The 17,078-nt window shown below is 48.5% G+C and overlaps 1 protein-coding gene and 1 non-coding gene across 2 annotated transcripts; one reads left to right on the plus strand and one right to left on the minus strand.

Moving 5' to 3' along the window:
• Window positions 1–4,151: 4,151 nt before the first annotated feature.
• Window positions 4,152–8,486, plus strand: LYPD3 (LY6/PLAUR domain containing 3). Its single transcript, XM_077849620.1, has 5 exons — window positions 4,152–4,341; window positions 4,929–5,060; window positions 5,794–5,964; window positions 6,271–6,432; window positions 7,298–8,486. The coding sequence occupies exons 1-5, from the start codon at window positions 4,248–4,250 to the stop codon at window positions 7,783–7,785; spliced, it is 1,047 nt and encodes a 348-aa protein (XP_077705746.1). The 5' UTR covers window positions 4,152–4,247; the 3' UTR covers window positions 7,786–8,486.
• A 2,568-nt stretch (window positions 8,487–11,054) lies between these two features.
• LOC144289081 (U6 spliceosomal RNA) lies at window positions 11,055–11,161 on the minus strand. Its single transcript, XR_013357137.1, has one exon. It is a non-coding gene; the product is annotated as a U6 spliceosomal RNA (small nuclear RNA).
• Window positions 11,162–17,078: the final 5,917 nt, after the last annotated feature.

A 17,078-nucleotide genomic window follows, 5' to 3' on the forward strand; every position in this document is an offset into this window, starting at 1 on the left:
CCGGCCCCTGCCCTGTGACCACTGTCACCCTCCAGCTTCAGCAGGGCCAAGGGACACCCAGAAAGAACAGGGTCATGCACCTGTCCCACATGGCATCTTGGGTTGGGGCATGGCAGTGGACAGCTGCCCACTGGAAAGGGAGTCTAGCAACCCAGTTGCTCTGGGTGTGGGACAGGGTCTGTAGATACCTCTGAAGGTCTGTGCTCTCAAGCATCAAGATGTTTGCCTTTGGGAATATGATATTAAATGCCAGGATGGGCGGAGAAAGATGGCAGAAGAAAGGGAAAATGCACTTCTATTTTAATATCTTTAATGGCACTCTTTCATGCTTTTTTTTTTTTATTTATGATAGTCACACAGAGAGAGAGAGGCAGAGACATAGGCAGAGGGAGAAGCAGGCTCCATGCACCAGGAGCCCGACGTGGGATTCGATCCCGGGTCTCCAGGATCGCGCCCTGGGCCAAAGGCAGGCGCCAAACCGCTGCGCCACCCAGGGATCCCTCTTTCATGCTTTTTGAACCAGGTCCTCATATTTACGTTTTGCACCAAGCCCCACAAATTATGTAGCCAGCCCTGCCCCTAACTCCACCCCTTCCCTGATACATCCCAGATTGTACGTCCCAGAGGGAATGGGTCTGAGATAGGCTGGGAATGTCACTGGGCTCAGGGCCTGCCTTGGCCCGGGGGACAGGAAACCGTGGTGGACAGACAACCCAAGGTTGTATAAGGCCCTGCCATGACCTCCAGAGCTGGAGACTGCCTCCACACTGGCCTCTCTGTTCACCTATCTGGGGAACCAAATACTAAATCATTTTGCAGTGATCTCTGTGAATAGGAGCAGGGAAGAATCAGAGCAGGTGTAAGTAAAGGCGCTGCATTCAACCCTCCCTCTGCTCTCTGGGCCTGGGCCAGGTGGGGGTCAGCATCGAGGATCCAGGCAGGCCTGAGCAAGAGGAGACTCCCCACCCTGGGTACCACTCCCTCCCAAAATGCTAGTTCTTCTGGTCTGGCTAGTTGGGGTTCCTCCCTGAAACTCTCCCACGCAGCTGGGGACTGCAGGGCCTCCTACTCCTGAACACACAATAGTTATGGTATTATTAACCTGACTCGCTCCATCCCTCAGGAGATAGGGGTTTTCAGATCCATTTGGCAAAAAAGGCAGCTGAAGGTCAGAGAGGGAGTCCCAGTTGCTTGAGGTCACACAGCAAGAGGATGGCACAGGCAAGATTAAAATTTCATTCTGTCTAGTGTTTATACTTTACCCACTGCCTCGCTCCACTATGAAAGACACTCCTTAAAAAAAAAAAAAAAAAGACACTCCTTACAAAACAGATATCTCAGAGGCTCAGAGAGGTGAAGACACTTCCCCAGGGTCACACAGCAAGCCATAAGTGGGCATAAGTGGGGCTGGGATTTCAAGGCTGCAAGGCTGAAAGGCAGGGAGGCAGGGGTCAGTGCTGGATGACTTCACAAGTAGTCATTCACTTTCTCCCTGCGAGCCTCAGCAGGAAGCCAAGTGACGTCACCTGTATGAGTGAGGTGCTAGTCATTATTGGGAATAGGGGTGCCCAGCGGGGTCTGGGGAATAGCTGATATCTTAATGAACACAGCCGCTATTTTTCCCTGGTATAGATAAATCTTATCTATGAGTGGGGAGAAACAAAGAAAGGTTAGAGATGTGACTTATATAATGATATAATATAGTATAATGATATAAATATTATGTAATAAACATAATCTATATAAATACTATAACATAACATAAGGAGACACTTATATGAGCCTGGACATGGGATGATTAGTCATTTTGCAGCTTGCACAATGTTCTTGTTTCTGAACCTACACACAGTAATGCAGTCCTGGTCGTGTCTCCCTCCACCAGGTCACGGTGTGCTCCTGTCCAGTGTGGGTGTTCTGTGTTGGTGTTGGTGTGTAACAGAACACCATGGCCTCACTGTGGGTGCCTGGCCAACTCCCTGATGTCAGGGGCTGCTTTTCTTCCTTACCTGGAAGACAGCCCAGCTCCCTCACTGGTCTCCTGGTTTTCTCTCTCCCTCCAGAATCATCATCATCATCATCTTCTTCTTTTTTTTTTTAAGATTTTATTTATTTATTCATGACAGACACAGAGAGGCAGAGACAGGCAGAGGCAGAAGCAGGCTCCCTGTGGGGAGTCCGATGCAGGATCCCAGGACCCCAGGATCGTGACCTGAGCGGAAGGCAGACACGCAACCACTGAGCCACCGAGGCGCCCCTTCTCCTTTTTTTACACAGAGGCCACAGTGATATCCTTTATCTTTTTTCTTCCTTTTTAAAAAGTATAATGTACACTCAGTGGAGTATATAAGTTATAGCTGGGTAATTCTTTACAGATTTGTACACATGTGTAACTACCACCTAGATGAAGATAGCAGAGGCTCAGCACCAGTGCTCCATTGGGAAAATGAATCCCTGTTCTGTTCTAGAAGTTCATGTACATGGAATTCTATGGTATGCTTTATGTGTGTAAGGCTTCTTGAGCTCTCCATAAAGTTTTCGAGATTCATCCATGTGGCTGCAGACACCAGTAGTTGGCTTGTTTTTACGGCTGTGTAATATAATCCATGGGGTTCGGGACCCACTCATTTTTTCTCCATTCCCTTTTGATGGATATTTACATTTGTTCCCAGATTTTGATAACATTAAAAAGCAAGTCTGGGAGTGCCTGGGTAGTTCAGTCAGTTAAGCATCTGCCTTTAGCTCAGGTCATGATCTCAGGGTCCTGGGATGAAGCCCCGCATCAGGCTTCCTACTCCACAGGGAGTCTGCTTCTCCCTCACCCTCTGCCTGTGCACTCTCTCTCTGCCAAATAAATAAATAAATAAATAAATAAATAAATAAATAAAATCCTTCAAAAAGAGAGGGAGAAAGAAACACTTAAAAAAAAAAAAAAAAAAGCACATCTGGGGATCCCTGGGTGGTTCAGTGGTTTAGCATCTGTCTTGGGCCCAGGGCCTGATCCTGGAGATCCAGGATCGAGTCCCACATCAGCCTCCCTGCGTGGAGCCTGCTTCTCCCTCTGCCTGTGTCTCTGCCTCTCCCACTCTCTGTGTCTCTCATGAATGAATAAATAAAACCTTTAAAAAAATGCTAAATTTTTTTTTAAAATGCTAAAGAAAATTAGAAAATATTTTTAAAAAAGTAAGTCTGGGGGGAATCCCTGGGTGGCTCAGCAGTTTGGCGCCTGTCTTCAGCCCAGGGTGTGATCCTGGAGACCCGGGATCGAGTCCCACGTCGGGCTCCCTGCATGGATCCTGCTTCTTCCTCTGCCTGTGTCTTTGCCTCTCTCTCTCTCTCTCTCTCTCTCTCTCCCCCTTTCTGTGTCTCTCATGAATAAATAAATAAAATCTTTAAAAAGAAAAAAAAAAGTAAGTCTGACTGTGTGCCCTCCCACCCCCACTGATTTACACCCTCTAAAAGTTTATTCACCTTTCTCAGAATTAATTGAAATTTCTTCACAGGGCCTCTAATGTCCCTGCCTGGCTCCTCCACCTCTAACATCCACCTTCCTCCTTTGTCCTCTGAGCTCCAAGCCCACTGCTCTACTCCCTGAGTGGTCCATGCTCTAGTCTTTGCACAAGCTGCTTCCTTTGCTTTGTAATCTGCTCTGCCCCCAAGTCTTTGAGACCACATCTTGAAGGGCAGACACCTTGGAGCAAGCTTCACTGGCCAACCAGCCCCCCACCCCCAGACTCCATAACTCCTTGGAGCTTCCTACACTTCTTCTGTCATTATTCTAGTTGTACATAACAGTTTGTGTGACTACTTAATTAGTATCTGTCTCCCCCATCAGACAGTGTGCTCTGTGAGGACAGGCACTGGTTCTATCTTCACCTCCAACAGTGGCGCAAACCAAAGCTTGCACACCGTACGTACTCATTAAATATTTCCGGGGGGCTGGGTGTCCAGCTGACCCCTTACCCATTCTGAGCCTCAGTACTTTCCCCTCTACACCCCCCGGCCCCAAACACACAGACTTTCTCCTGGGAATTGTCAGAGAACCTTGACTCCCACCCTTTCCCTCCTCGGCAGCTGTGGGGTGACGCACGCAGGGGCGGGTGCTCCGCCCCACGGCGGACGCTGATTTGGCCTGGTTGGGCAAGGCCAGGGTTGCCTGGGGGGAGCTTACTCATCCTGGGCTCAGGTAAGAGGGCCCAGGTTGGGAAGCGGCACACCCAGGGGGGACACCGAGGGAGCAGGACCGAGCCATGGCCCCTGCCAGAAAAGCAGGTGCCCAGGCAGTGATCTGGACTCCAGGCTGGCAGCTGCTGCTGCTGCTGCTGCCGCCGCTCCTTCTTGGAGGTGGGTCTGCTGCCAGGAGAGGATAGAGGGGGTAGAGTAAGGGTTCTAGAAGGAGCTGTCTCCTACAGGAAGAGCTGTGGAGACCTGGGAAGGATCATCGGCTCTGCTCAAGGAGGCTGTGGGAGGGATCCCCCACCCTGGGCAGAGAGACTGTCCGGAGGATTCCTGCCCTGGGGGACCGTGGGAAAAGTTTTTCCATCCTGAACGGATGGGGGCTGTGGCAAGGATCCCCCGCCCTGGTCAGAAGGGGCAGTGAGGACGGATCTCTCCCTGAGCTGACCGGACTGTGGAGGAGTTGTCCCATCAGAAGAGTGAACTGTGGGAGAGTGTCTCTCCCATCCATAGCAGGGATCCCTCGTCTTGGATATAAGGGGCTGTGGGAAGGATGCTCCCACTGCAGGCATAGGGGGCTTGAAGCAGAGGGGCACCAGATTTGTGGGGAGGTTTTCCTTACTTCTGTCCTGGAAAGCGGTGGGCAATCGTGTCGTCCCATCCCGGGGAGAGAGGGCACGAGAAGGACTGTTCCTCCTTTCCGGAAGGAGGTTCCAGGAGCAATACCTCATTTCTACTCGGCCCTGCATCCCCAGGAACGCAGGCCCTGGAATGCTACAGCTGCGTGCAGAGAGCAGATGACGGATGCTCTCCGCAAAAGACCAAGATCGTGAAGTGCGCGCCGGGCGTGGACGTCTGCACAGAGTCCGTGGGGGCGGTGGAGACCAGTGAGTGGGGCCCTCTGGTCCATTCGTGCCCCTTCATGCTTCTCCAGCCAAGCTCCGCCTCCTTTTGTCCCGCCCCTTCTTCCGAATTTGTCCCCCACCCATTCAACGCCCTCCACGCTTCCTTTTCAGCCTGACTGGGGCCCTTCAACAGCATCACGCCGTTAGGGCTTAGAGGGGTGGAGCTGAGAAGTGCTACCGGAGTTGGGCCAACTGGGAGAGCCCGGATTTGGGACCTGGTCCCCTTCAAGGGCACAATCTATCCATTTCCGCCCCACCCCTGAGACCTCGCTACCCACCCTGTCCCTTCCAGAATCCTCTATCCAGGTAGGCTCGCGGTGATGCTGACCGCTCTAGGGGTCTCCTAGGTTCCCTAGACGGAGGCTCCACCCCACCGGCCCACGCCCGGGGGAATCTTGCCCCTGGCTGAGGCTAGGCTCCGGGGAGGCCCCACCTCTCTGCCCCTGTGCCCTGTCAGTCTCCCAGGTCCTCCTTAGGATGCTTCCGGCGGTTGCGCCCCTCTGTCGCCCGGCCCCGTCCTACTCCACTCTTGGCCCTCCCCGCCTCTTTTTTGTCCAGAGTCTGTCAGCCTGTCCCCTCGGATCCCCTCGGACTCAGCGCTTCGCGGTTCTGCCCCTCTGTCTGTGGCTCTTTCGCCTGCGACCCGCTCTCTTCTGGTGGGGGGGGTCCACTCGAGGTCCCGCCGCCGCTCACCCCGCTCCTCCCCCTCCCGCAGTCCACGGGCAGTTCTCGGTGGCAGTGCGGGGCTGCGGCTCGGGTCTCCCGGGCAAGAATGACCGCGGCCTGGACCTTCACGGAATTCTGGCCTTCATCCAGCTGCAGCAATGCTCCCAGGACCGCTGCAACTCCAAACTCAACCTCACGTCGCGAGCGCTCAACCCCGCAGGTGGGTGGGGGCGGGGCCCTAGGCTCGGGGGGCGGAGCCACACCGCGGCCGAGCCACTGGGGTGATCCCAAGCCGGAGGCGGGAGAACGAGGCCCGGGCTGGGGGCGGGGCCACGCGGCGGCAGGCGGGGCTTCGTCGAGGCCGACCTCGTGGGGCGGGACGCCAGGGGCGGAGCTACGGGAGGTGGGCGGGGCCTGCGTGGGGGCGGGGCTAGGGGCTGAGCCGAGAGTCCGTCCAGGGACTTTGGGCTGACCTGTGCTTCCTGAACCTTCTGGACCGTTTCCCTCCTACCTGCTCCCCTCGCAGGCAATGAGAGTGCGTACCAGCCCAACGGTGCCGAGTGCTACAGCTGCGTGGGGCTGAGCCGCGAGGCGTGCCACGGCACGGCGCCGCCCGTCGTGAGCTGCTACAACGCCAGCGACCACGTCTACAAGGGCTGCTTCGACGGTAACGTCACCCTGACTGCAGGTGAGCGAGTCGAGAGCACGGGGCCGGGCCGACAGGAGTTGTGGTAGCCTCTCTGAGGCCTCATGGGCGGTGGGTAGCCCTTTACACAAAGACTCCCCCCCGCCCCCCAACACCTTCTGGAAACTGTAGGCCTAAGTTCTTGTCTTATCCTAGAGCATCCTGAATAATGCAGCCCTATCCCCAAATAGCATGGGGCTAAGGTTGCTTTTGTCCTAGAGTTCTTTTTGGGGGGGAAATGCATTTCCATAGAGGCCTGGTAGGTGCAGAATGGGACAATATGCCATAGGAAATGTAAGCCTCCAAGCTTCTAGATGGCAGGGGTCTACTTCGATTCCTTAAAACTCAAGGAGTTAGGGCCCCCCACCTAACCACTTAGGAGAGAGGTAGTGCATGGGCCTGGCCTCTGCCTCAGGGGGGATGTTGAACTGGGGGATGTTCTTCAAACTCCTCTTCAGGTGTATTATGGGAGATGTAGTTCTGAACTCTCAAGACTAAATTTTGGCAGGGGAGGGGGTGGAAGAGAGAGAGAGAGAGATGGAAAAAATGAGTGGGATGTAGGGAAAGTTTGTTGGCTCTTTGGTCCTGTGAGAGGTGTCTCCCTGTCCACACTTCCCTTGCAAGGCATTGTGGGACTTGTAGTTCATCCCACACACCTTTCCTCTCAAGAGTGGGAAATGCGGCTCACTATGTGTCAGAGACAGTGGGACAGCGTTTCTTAAAGTGGGGCCTGAATTGAGACTTTTGGGTGAACGGAGGCAGAGCCCTCCTGTCCCTCATTTTGGGGGTTCTTGCCCTTGTCTCGCCCCTGTTTCATTCTGGCTCGGCAAGCCTCCAACCACCGACCTACTGTGTCTCCCTCCTGCAGCGAATGTGACTGTATCCTTGCCCGTGCGGGGCTGTGTCCAGGACGAGTTCTGCACCCGGGATGTGGTGACAGGCCCAGGGTTCACACTCAGTGGCTCCTGCTGCCAGGGGTCCCGCTGTAACTCGGACCTCCACAACAAGACCTTTTTCTCCCCGCGAATCCCACCCCTTGTCCTGCTGCCCGCCCCTAAGCCCACCACTCTGGCCCCAACCACCTCTGTCACCACTTCCACCCCAGCCCCAACCACGCGTGTCTCTACCACCAAAGCCACCTCAGCCCCAACAAGCCAGACTTCTCCCCAGGAAGTACATCCTGAGACCTCCGGGAAAGAGGAATCTAGCTTTGCTGGAGGTGCCACTGGCCACCAGGACCGTAGAAATATGGCAGGGATCCCTACCAAAGATGTGGCCCATGGTAAAGCCTCTGCAACTCCCTTCACTGGGTTGACAGCCTTTCTGTTGGCTGTGGCTGCTCGCACCTTATTATGAGTTTTTCCATCTAGAAACTTCCGTCTTGCCCTGTTCCCTGGCCCTGGGTACCTCTCTCTTCCCATTACTTTCCTTTCCCTGACTGGACTGGACTGGGCTGGCCCAGCCTCTGTTCTTCCCATTGTCCCCACTATCCCCGGCTTCTGCTGCACTGGTTTGCGGCTTTGGGAAATAAAGTTACCATTGTTTGTATATATCCTGCCAGGGTGTTAATAGCTTTCTGAAGGCAGCAAATGTATCTCCCTCATCTTTGTCTCTCCCTCCCCTCCTCATGGTGCCTAGGACAGAGAAAAGCCAGGGCTGTCCCAGGGAAGATGGGGGAAACAATGATAAACTTCCTCTTCGCTTTTTTATAGCCAACCTTGAATATGGGGGCAGAACCAACCTGGAATGTAGGGGTTGGAGCAACCTGGAATATAGGGGGGTGGAGCCAACCTGGAATATAGAGGGTGGAGCCAACCTGGTATATAGGGGGCAGAGCCAACCTGGAATATCGGGCCAAGGCGGATAGTGGTGCCCTCCTATGCTGGCTGCTGCCCCTGCCCCACCCCCCCCACCCCCACCATCTCTGTGGCAATTGTTTTGGCATCTGAGTTCCTTACTAGACTGTGAGCTCCTCAAGGGCAGGGACCGTGCCTTATGCCCCTGTGTAGTCAGCTTCTGGCACATAAAGGTCTCAATAAAAGTTCAATTCCTTTGTACAGTGTTTTGAAGGACTCATTTCTTACCCTAACCTCTGAGGGTGACCACTTAGCTGAACTAAGATGGGACTGCCAAGATCTTTAACAGAGAATCTGAGATCTAGAACCACAGCCCAGGGGGAAGTTGGGGTTTAGCCAGTTTGTGGGCGATCCCACTGGTGAAGGGTTACCCCATGAAACCACTAAGAAGTGAGAAGGGTGAATGGGGCTTTTAGTAATGTTTGGGAGCAGAGGGGAGCTTTGTTTTCTTGTTTTGTTTTTTAGGATTTTATTTATTTATTCATGAGAGACAGAGAGAGAGAGGCAGAGACATAGGCAGAGGGAGAAGCAGACTCCCTGCAGGAAGCCGGATGTGGGACTCAATCCCAGGACCCTGGAATCAAGACCTGAGCCAAAGGCAGATGCTCAACCACTGAGCCACCCAGGTGCTCTAGAGGAGCTTTGTTTAATGGATCATACACCATCCTTGGCCCCCCACCCCCCGACCTTGTCATCTGTTTGGCTTCTTAAAAATTGTTCTGTGGGCCTAGCCTCTGCATCCTACTCATCGGGAGATCTCAGTGGTGCTGTTGACCTCTGCTTCATGTTGGGGACTTGGGGCCTAAGTTCCATTTCCATTTCCTCCAAGGTGTAGAGGCACCAGGATGGAAAAGCCTGGCTTGGGACTGAGGTCTTGGCAGGCTTGGGATGGCTTGATGGAGGGGGGACCAGATGCGGTCAATAACAAGATCATAATAGTAATATTTCCAGTATCCATATTAATGAGGAAGAGTATGGTGACACAATAGTAAATAATGATTATAGGAACAAAATAGGAAATTAATAAGAAAGTAAGCAACAGTTAATAGTAACTGTAGTTACGGAATGTTAATCATTTTAAAAGTCTTACCACATGCCAGGCCTGTACTGAGGGTGTTTGCATCTGGAGTCTCATTTAGTTTTCTGCATACATTCTCAGATGGAAAGTTTGGGGAAACTGAGGCTCAGAACAGTAAAATAATTTACCTACAGCAATTAATCCACATATCAGGTACTGTTTTAAGTGCTATACTTGGATTGACATACCTGATTTATATAACCATCCTATGAGGTAAGTATTCATCATCTGCATTTTACAAGATGAAGAAACCAGACCCAGAGAGGTTGAGAAACTTGCCCCAGGTCACCCAGCTAATAAGCACTGGAACCCAGATTTCAACCCAAGCAGACTGGCTTTACAGGGCTGGACCAAGAGGGCTGTAACTTTTCCTTCAGCTCGACTAAACTTTTGATAGGCTTCTCTCCACTTTTAAACTCCTGACCTCCCTCTCACCCCAGCCCTTCCAGAATCCAGATGGCCTAACCACAGAAGCCCCAGACCTCGCTTTTCTTAGAGCACTCACTTTAGAAAACTTGTCATTATAAATTCTTTCTCTATGCCTTTGAGATCTATGTAAATGTCTTTAAAAGCCTCCTGCCAGTTTTATAGCCCAGAAACACGTCTTTCTCTAGGCCCTGGGAACCATCTCTTTGAAATGTAAACTTCAAAGGAGGTAGCACCCCTGTCTGTCTTACAGTCTTCCTAGAGGAGGTGGTGAAAGCCTCACTTCTGTGGGCACCTTCTTCCAAGTTGTAAAACTACCTCCTGTCGCACAGATTTCTTTTCCTTTGGGGAAAGCCAACTAGCAAACACAGATGACCTAAGATGTCCCCCTCACCCCACCTCTTAAAAACCCAACTGCTCTTTGTTTTAGCAGATTTGAGTTCAGACTGAGTGCTGGCCTCTTTACCCTCCCGCAATACCCCCTGAATAAAGTCCTTCTTGCCTGTTTAACGTTGGCAGGTGCAATTTTGTTGGGGTTCCGTTGTTTACCAGGCAGATATCACTTACATCTGAAGTCATTTGCATTTTACCAGAGAACAAGTTTTCAGTCTATCAATCTTCTTATCATTTATGAAAATAATTTGCAAAGCTGAGTCTAAACCTTATAAAGTGTGGGCCCTAGTCAGTGATATATAGTAGGGCATACAAAGCTACATTCCCCCTGAGAACCAGAGAATCCTTGAGTGGTTCTAGAAGTTAGACAGTGCTCCAGTAAGATGTTTTAGAAATATATGTCGTTTTGCTTTTGTCTTATTTATGAAGTAAAATTTTCTTTTGATTAAGTAGACTCCATGCCCTGCATGGGGCTTGAATTCATGACACCCAGATCAAGAGTTGCATGCTCTACCAACTGAGCTAGTCAGGTGCTCCTGGTCTTATTTATAAATTTCATTCATTCATTTATTTATCACATATGTATTTTTTAAGAGATTTTATTTATTTATTTGAGAGAATGAGAGAGGGAGAGAGAGAACAGAGGGAGAGGGAGAAGTGGGCCTCCTATTGAGCAAAGAGCCCCACATGGCTCAGTCCCAGGACCCTATAGCACCTGGGTGGCTCAGTTGGTTAAGCGGCTGCCTTCTGCTCAAGTCATGATCTCAAGGGTCCTGGGATCCAGCCAGCAGGCTCCTTGCTCAGCAGGGAGCCTGCTTCTCCCTCTCCCTGCCTGCTTGTGCTCTTTCTCAAATAAGTAAACAAAAAATTTAAAAATTATATGGAACTTCACAAATTTGCATGTGATCCTTGCATAGGGGCCATCCTAATCTTCTCTGTATCATTCCAATTTTAGTGTATGTGCTGCCAAAGTGAGCACTTACTTAAAAATTTTAGATCTGCTTTGCCCAACAGAAATATATCACAAGACACATTTAAATTACATACATAATTCAAAATTTTCTAGTATCCACATTAAAAAAGTAAAAAGATGTGGTTAATTTTAATCATATATTCTAACCTTATATGTGCAGACATCATTTGAATACATAATCCATATAAAACCATTATCAATGAGATATTTTATGGGTTTTTTGTACTCAGTCTCTGGAATGCTTTGTGTATTTTATGCTTTTATTACATTTCAGTTTGCACTAGCTACATTTCAAGTGCTCGGTATCTAAAGCCTTAGAACTTTGCATAAATAGAAGTATACAGTATATACTCATTTGTGTAAGGCTTCTTTCACTCCACATAAAGTGGCATATCATGATTTATTTTTTTAATAAAGATTTTATTTATTTATTCATGAGAAACACACAGAGAGAGGCAGAGACATAGGCAGAGCGAGTAGCAGGCTCTCTCTGGGGAGCCTAGTGTAGGATTCGATCCCAGGATCCCGGGATCACGACTTGAACCAAAGGCAGATGCTCAACCACTGAGCCACCCATGTGCCCCTATTTATTCTTTTATTGACGAACACTCATACTGTTTCCAATTTGGGGCTATTATGAATAAAGCTGCTATGAATATTCTTGTACACTTACCTTTATGGACATAAATTTACATTGCTCATATGTAAATTCTTGGCAGTAGAACTGCTGTGTCAGAGGACTGGCATGTGTTTGGCTTATTAAGAAACTACCAGACCTCTTCAAAATCAGTTGTACTGTTTTACAGTCCTGCTAGTGAGTAAGGATTCTTGTAGCTCCACTTTCTCATCAATATAAGGTGTCATCAGTAGGTCTTTTAAATGTTATCCTTTGTGTAGGTGTGTTCTAGTATCTCATTGTGTTTTTTGCAAGCATATCCCTGAAGACCGATCACGTTGAGTAGTTCCTCCATTGTTTGATGTCCATGGAGGGTAATGGGAGTTGCTTTGTGGGAAGCTGAGAAAGTATGAAATTGGAGCGCAGGCAAGGGAATGGACGTGACCATGTAGGCTGATTTCTAGGCAGAATTAAGAGCCCAGTGGAAGTTATGAATCATGAATTTAAAGTAAGACTTTCCAGCAGAGTTGTGTGATTTTTCTCCAGCTTTGGTCACTTACGTGAGTATGGAAACTGAGCGGTAGAAAGTGGGATATTGCCAGATTGCATTATCAAGAGGACAAAGCCAGAGACTTGAGAGTATATGCACAAGTGAGACTATCATGGTTAAGAGTGGATTTAAGGAAGGAAAGAAGGGAAATTAGGATCTGAGGGATATGACAGATGGATTATTCATTCATTCCTTTATTCGTTTCATACGTTTTTTTAAAGATTTTATTTATTTATTCATGATAGACATAGAGAGGAGAGAGAGGCAGAGACACAGGCAGAGGGAAAAGCAGGCTCCACGACAGGAGCCTGATGCGGGACTCGATCCTGGGACTCGATCCTGGGACTCGATCCTGGAACTCCAGGATCACGCCCCGGGCCAAAGGCAGGCGCTAAACCACTGAGCCACCCAGGGATCCACCATTTCATACGTTTTTTAAAATTAAGTAGACTCTACCCCCAATGTGGGGCTTGAACTCATGACCTTGAGATCAAGAGTCACACGCTCCTCCAACTAAGCCAGCCAGGTACCCCAGATTTCATAAGAAATCTTTTCTTTCAAAAAGATTTATTTACATGAGAGAGACAGAGAGAGTGTACAGGCAGGCAGACGGGGGAGGGGCAGAGAGCAAGACCAGCGGACTCCTCACTGAGTGGGGAGCCTGACAATGCAGGGATCGATCCCAGGGCCCCGAGATCGTGACCTGAGCTGAAGTCAAGAGCCAGATACTTAAACCAATTGAGCCACTCAGGCGACCCTTCATACATCTTTATTTAACAGGTACTGTGGGTCAAGCATCATGCTGAGTGGAGGGGATATGGCTGTGAACAAGAAGTCATGGTTTTGGTTTGGGTTAAGACACTCCATGGTTGAGTTTCTACGAGCTTGTATTCTGGGACCGCCAGTGCTTGCATTCAGATCTTGGTCCTGTGGCTACAATACGTAAAGGTGGCAAGTTATTCAATTCCCCTGTGCCTCAGTGTCTTCATCTTTAAAACAGAGGCGACCTACGAAGTAAGAACATAGTCAAAGAACGATGGGTGTGTGTTAAAAGGACACATCTGAAAGAAACTCTCTACGACTGAATCTGGGGCAAATTGAGCACCAAATTAAATAATGATAGTGAAAGGTTAAAACCCATTGAAGAAAGAGGAATCCATGACTATATAGCGATATTAAGGGTGTGAGTAAGTCAGGGATGGCTGGATGGACTGGATGGCTCAGTCAGTTAAGCGCTGAATTCTTGATTTTGGCCCAGATAATGATCTCAGGGTCGTGAGATCGAGCCCCACTTCACGCTCTGCTCGGCAAGGAGTGTGCTTCCTCTTTTTTCCCTCTGCTCCTCACCACCCACCCACCCTCAGCACTCACTCTTGTATGCCTTCTCTCTCTCTTTCTCTCAAAATAAATAAGAATCTTTTAAAGAAGGGTGTAAGTCAATAAATGAGAGAAGAGAAAGCTCTTTCTTAGAGTCACAAGTCAACTAACGAATGTAGAGGAATGATGGAATCAGAACATTACCATTTGGGAATCTTCATTAAGAATAATTGATTCAGGGATCCCTGGATGGCGCAGCGGTTTAGCGCCTGCCTTTGGCCCAGGGCGCGATCCTGGAGACCCGGGATCGAGTCCCATGTCGGGCTCCCGGTGTATGGAGCCTGCTTCTCCCTCTGCCTGAGTCTCTGCCTCTCTCTCTCTCTCTCTGTGACTATCATAAAAAAAATAATAATAATAATTGATTCAGGGCAGCCCCGATGGCTCAGCGGTTTAGTGCCGCCTTCGGACAGGGCGACGTCCTAGAGACTCGGGATCGAGTCTGGCGTTGGGCTCCCTGCATGGATCCTGCTTCTCCTTCTGCCTGTGTGTCCAGCTATCTCTCTCTCTCTCTGTCTTTCATGAATAAATATGGGTGGCTCAACGGTTGGGCGGCTGCCTTCATCTCAGGTTGTGATCCCGGAATCCGGGATCGAGTCCTGCATCTGGGCTCCTAAGAGGAGCCTGCTTCTCCCTATGTCTCTGCCTCTCTCTCTGCAACCCCCCTCTCTCTCTCTCTCTCATGAATAAATAAATCTTAAAGAATAGTTGATTCAGGGATGTCTGGGTGGCTCAGGAGTTTGAGCGTCTGCCTTTGGCTTAGGTCATGATCCCTGCATTGGACTCCCTATTCAGGGGAGAGCCTGCTTCTCCCTCACCCTCTGCTGCTTCTCCTGCTAGTGTGTGTGTGTGTGTGTGTGTGTGTGTGTGTGTGTGTGTGCACAAGCTCTCGGGCTCTGTCAAATAAATAAAATCTTGAAAAAAAAAAAAAAGAATAGGGGATCCCTGGGTGGCTCAGCGGTTGAGCATCTGCCTTTGGCTCGGGGCAAGTCCCCCGTCGGGCTCCCTGCATGGAGCCTGCTTCTGTCTCTGCCTGTATCTCTGCCTCTCTCTCTCTCTCTCTCTCTCTCTCTCTCAATCTCTCTGTGTCTTTCATGGATAAATAAATAAATAATCTTAAAAAAACAACAACTGTTCTTTAAAAAAAAAGAATAATTGATTCAGGCAAGAGCTGATAATAGATGCTGTGATATTTGATTTATAATAAGAAATATATGTTTGGTCTTTGACCTGGTTTCTGCACAGAGTTCCTAAAACCTACAGAATTTCCTGAATGATGACAGCAATAAAAGCGTCTTCATAACAAACCCCTTTCCTGGCTCACCTGAGTTCATGTTAATGAGGCGACTTTTGGAAAGCACTAAAGGATTGGGGGGCTGGTTGCCTGGGGAACCAGTCAGGTGATTAGAGGGTTGGAACTCTGATTCCTACCAGTCTGACCTCCTGGGAGGGGAGATGGGGTGGGGAATGTAATCAGTCCCCAGTGGCCAATGATTTAATCAATCTTGCAGTGAAAGTCCTGCATAAAAACCCGAAAGGATGGAGTTTGGAGAGCTTCCAGGTCAGTGATTTCCTGGAGATATGGGGGGTAGTGGTGGACTCAGAGAGCATGGAGGCTCCCCCATCCCCCTGTGCTCCCCCTATGCATCTCTTCCATCTGTCTGTTCAAGTTATATCTTTATAATAAACTGGTGTTGTAGTAAGTAAAGTGTTTCTCTGAGTCCTGTGAGCTGCTCCAGCAAATTAATTGAACCCAAGGAAAAGGTTGTGGGAATCTCCATCTAGAGCCACACTATAGATGCTGAAATTAGTGGGCTTAAGTTTGAGGAGTAACAGGATATTTATATGGTGACAAATGATCTCCCCCTGAGATACTTAATTTCACAGGAAGGAATATTGACATTAAAAAGAATCTCCCTCTTGGATGGAACTGGAGGGTATTATGCTGAGTGAAATAAGTCAGTCGGAGAAAGACAAACATTATATGGTCTCATTCATTTGGGGAATATAAAAAATAGTGAAAGGGAATAAAGGAAAAAGGAGAAAAAATAAGTGGGAAATATCAGAAAGGGAGACAGAACATGAAAGACTCCTAACTCTGGGAAACGAACTAAGGGTGGTGGAAGGGGAGGTGGGTGGAGGGTGGGGGTGACTGGGTGGCGGGCATGAGGTGGGCACTTGACGGGATGAGCACTGGGTGTTATTCTGTATGTTGACAAATTGAACACCAATAAAAAATAAATTTATTAAAATAAAAAAATATATTGAATCTAACAATAAACTAATTACAACTTGTAAAATAAAAATAATAATAATAAAAAATAAATAAAAATAAAAAGAACCCCCCTCTGCCCCCTGCCCCCAGGGCGCCTGGCTGGCTTAGTCCAAGGGGCATATGACCCTTGATCTAAGAGTCCTGAGTTCAAGCCTCATGTTGGGCATAGACATTACTTATAAATCAAATCGTCTAAAAAGATAAAAAAAGAAAGAAAACACCTGGAAGCACCATTTAACTGAGTGATCAAAGTTAACATCACTAGTAATGGGACAGACACATTTTGGGCCTCCTGATATGATGCCCCAAGAAAGGACACAGCGTCACTTCAATGGTATTGGGCAAAACGTCCTGAATCTAACCGTGCGGAGACATCAGACAAGCTCAAAGTGAGAGACATTCTACAAAGCAACTGACCTCTGCTCCTCAAAAATATCTATGTCATGAAACAAAGGATGCCAGAAGAAAGAGGAATAAAGAGACAGACCACAGAATGCAGTGCATGAGCCCAGAATTTTCTTTTGCTGCAAGAGACATTATTTAAGCAAAAAATAAATAAATAAAATAAAATAAAATAAAATAAAATAAAATAAAATAAAATAAATAAAAATCTTGAGGCTCCTGGGTGGCTCAGTGGTTGAGCATCTGCCTTCAACTCAGGTCATGATCCTGGGGTCCTGGGATAGAGTCCCACATGGGGCTCCCAGCATGGAGCCTGCTTCTCCCTCTGCCTGTGTCTCTGCCTCTCTCTGTGTGTGTCTCTCATGAATAAATAAAATCTTAAAAAAAAACTCAAGAAACCCCACAAATTAGATCATTTATATCCAATGTTTTTTTTAATATCCAATGTTAATTGCCTGTTATAGATAAATATGACATGCTTATGTAAGAGAAAGTCCTTGTTTTTAGGAAATACACATTGGTGTCTATTTAGAGGTAAAAGGGCAACATGTCTGCTGTTTACTCTCAGACTCTTCAGGAAAAAAATATTTACACAGAAGTAGAGAAAGTGATAAACATGGTAAAATGTTAACTTGGGGGAATGTGGTTGATGGGTGCTGTAGGGATTCTTTTTTTTTTTTAATATTTTACTTATTTATTTGAGAGT

The sequence above is a fragment of the Canis aureus genome, chromosome 1, assembly GCF_053574225.1.
Source record: "Canis aureus isolate CA01 chromosome 1, VMU_Caureus_v.1.0, whole genome shotgun sequence".
Classification (NCBI taxonomy): Eukaryota; Metazoa; Chordata; class Mammalia; order Carnivora; family Canidae; genus Canis; species Canis aureus.

Bases quoted from the DNA above. Each gene is read 5' to 3' on its own strand.
- LYPD3 (XM_077849620.1), top strand. From the start codon at position 4,248: ATGGCCCCTGCCAGAAAAGCAGGTGCCCAGGCAGTGATCTGGACTCCA. The intron at 4,342-4,928 runs GTGGGTCTGCTG...CTGCATCCCCAG, and splicing joins GCCGCCGCTCCTTCTTGGAG to GAACGCAGGCCCTGGAATGC. The intron at 5,965-6,270 runs GTGGGTGGGGGC...CTCCCCTCGCAG, and splicing joins GCGAGCGCTCAACCCCGCAG to GCAATGAGAGTGCGTACCAG.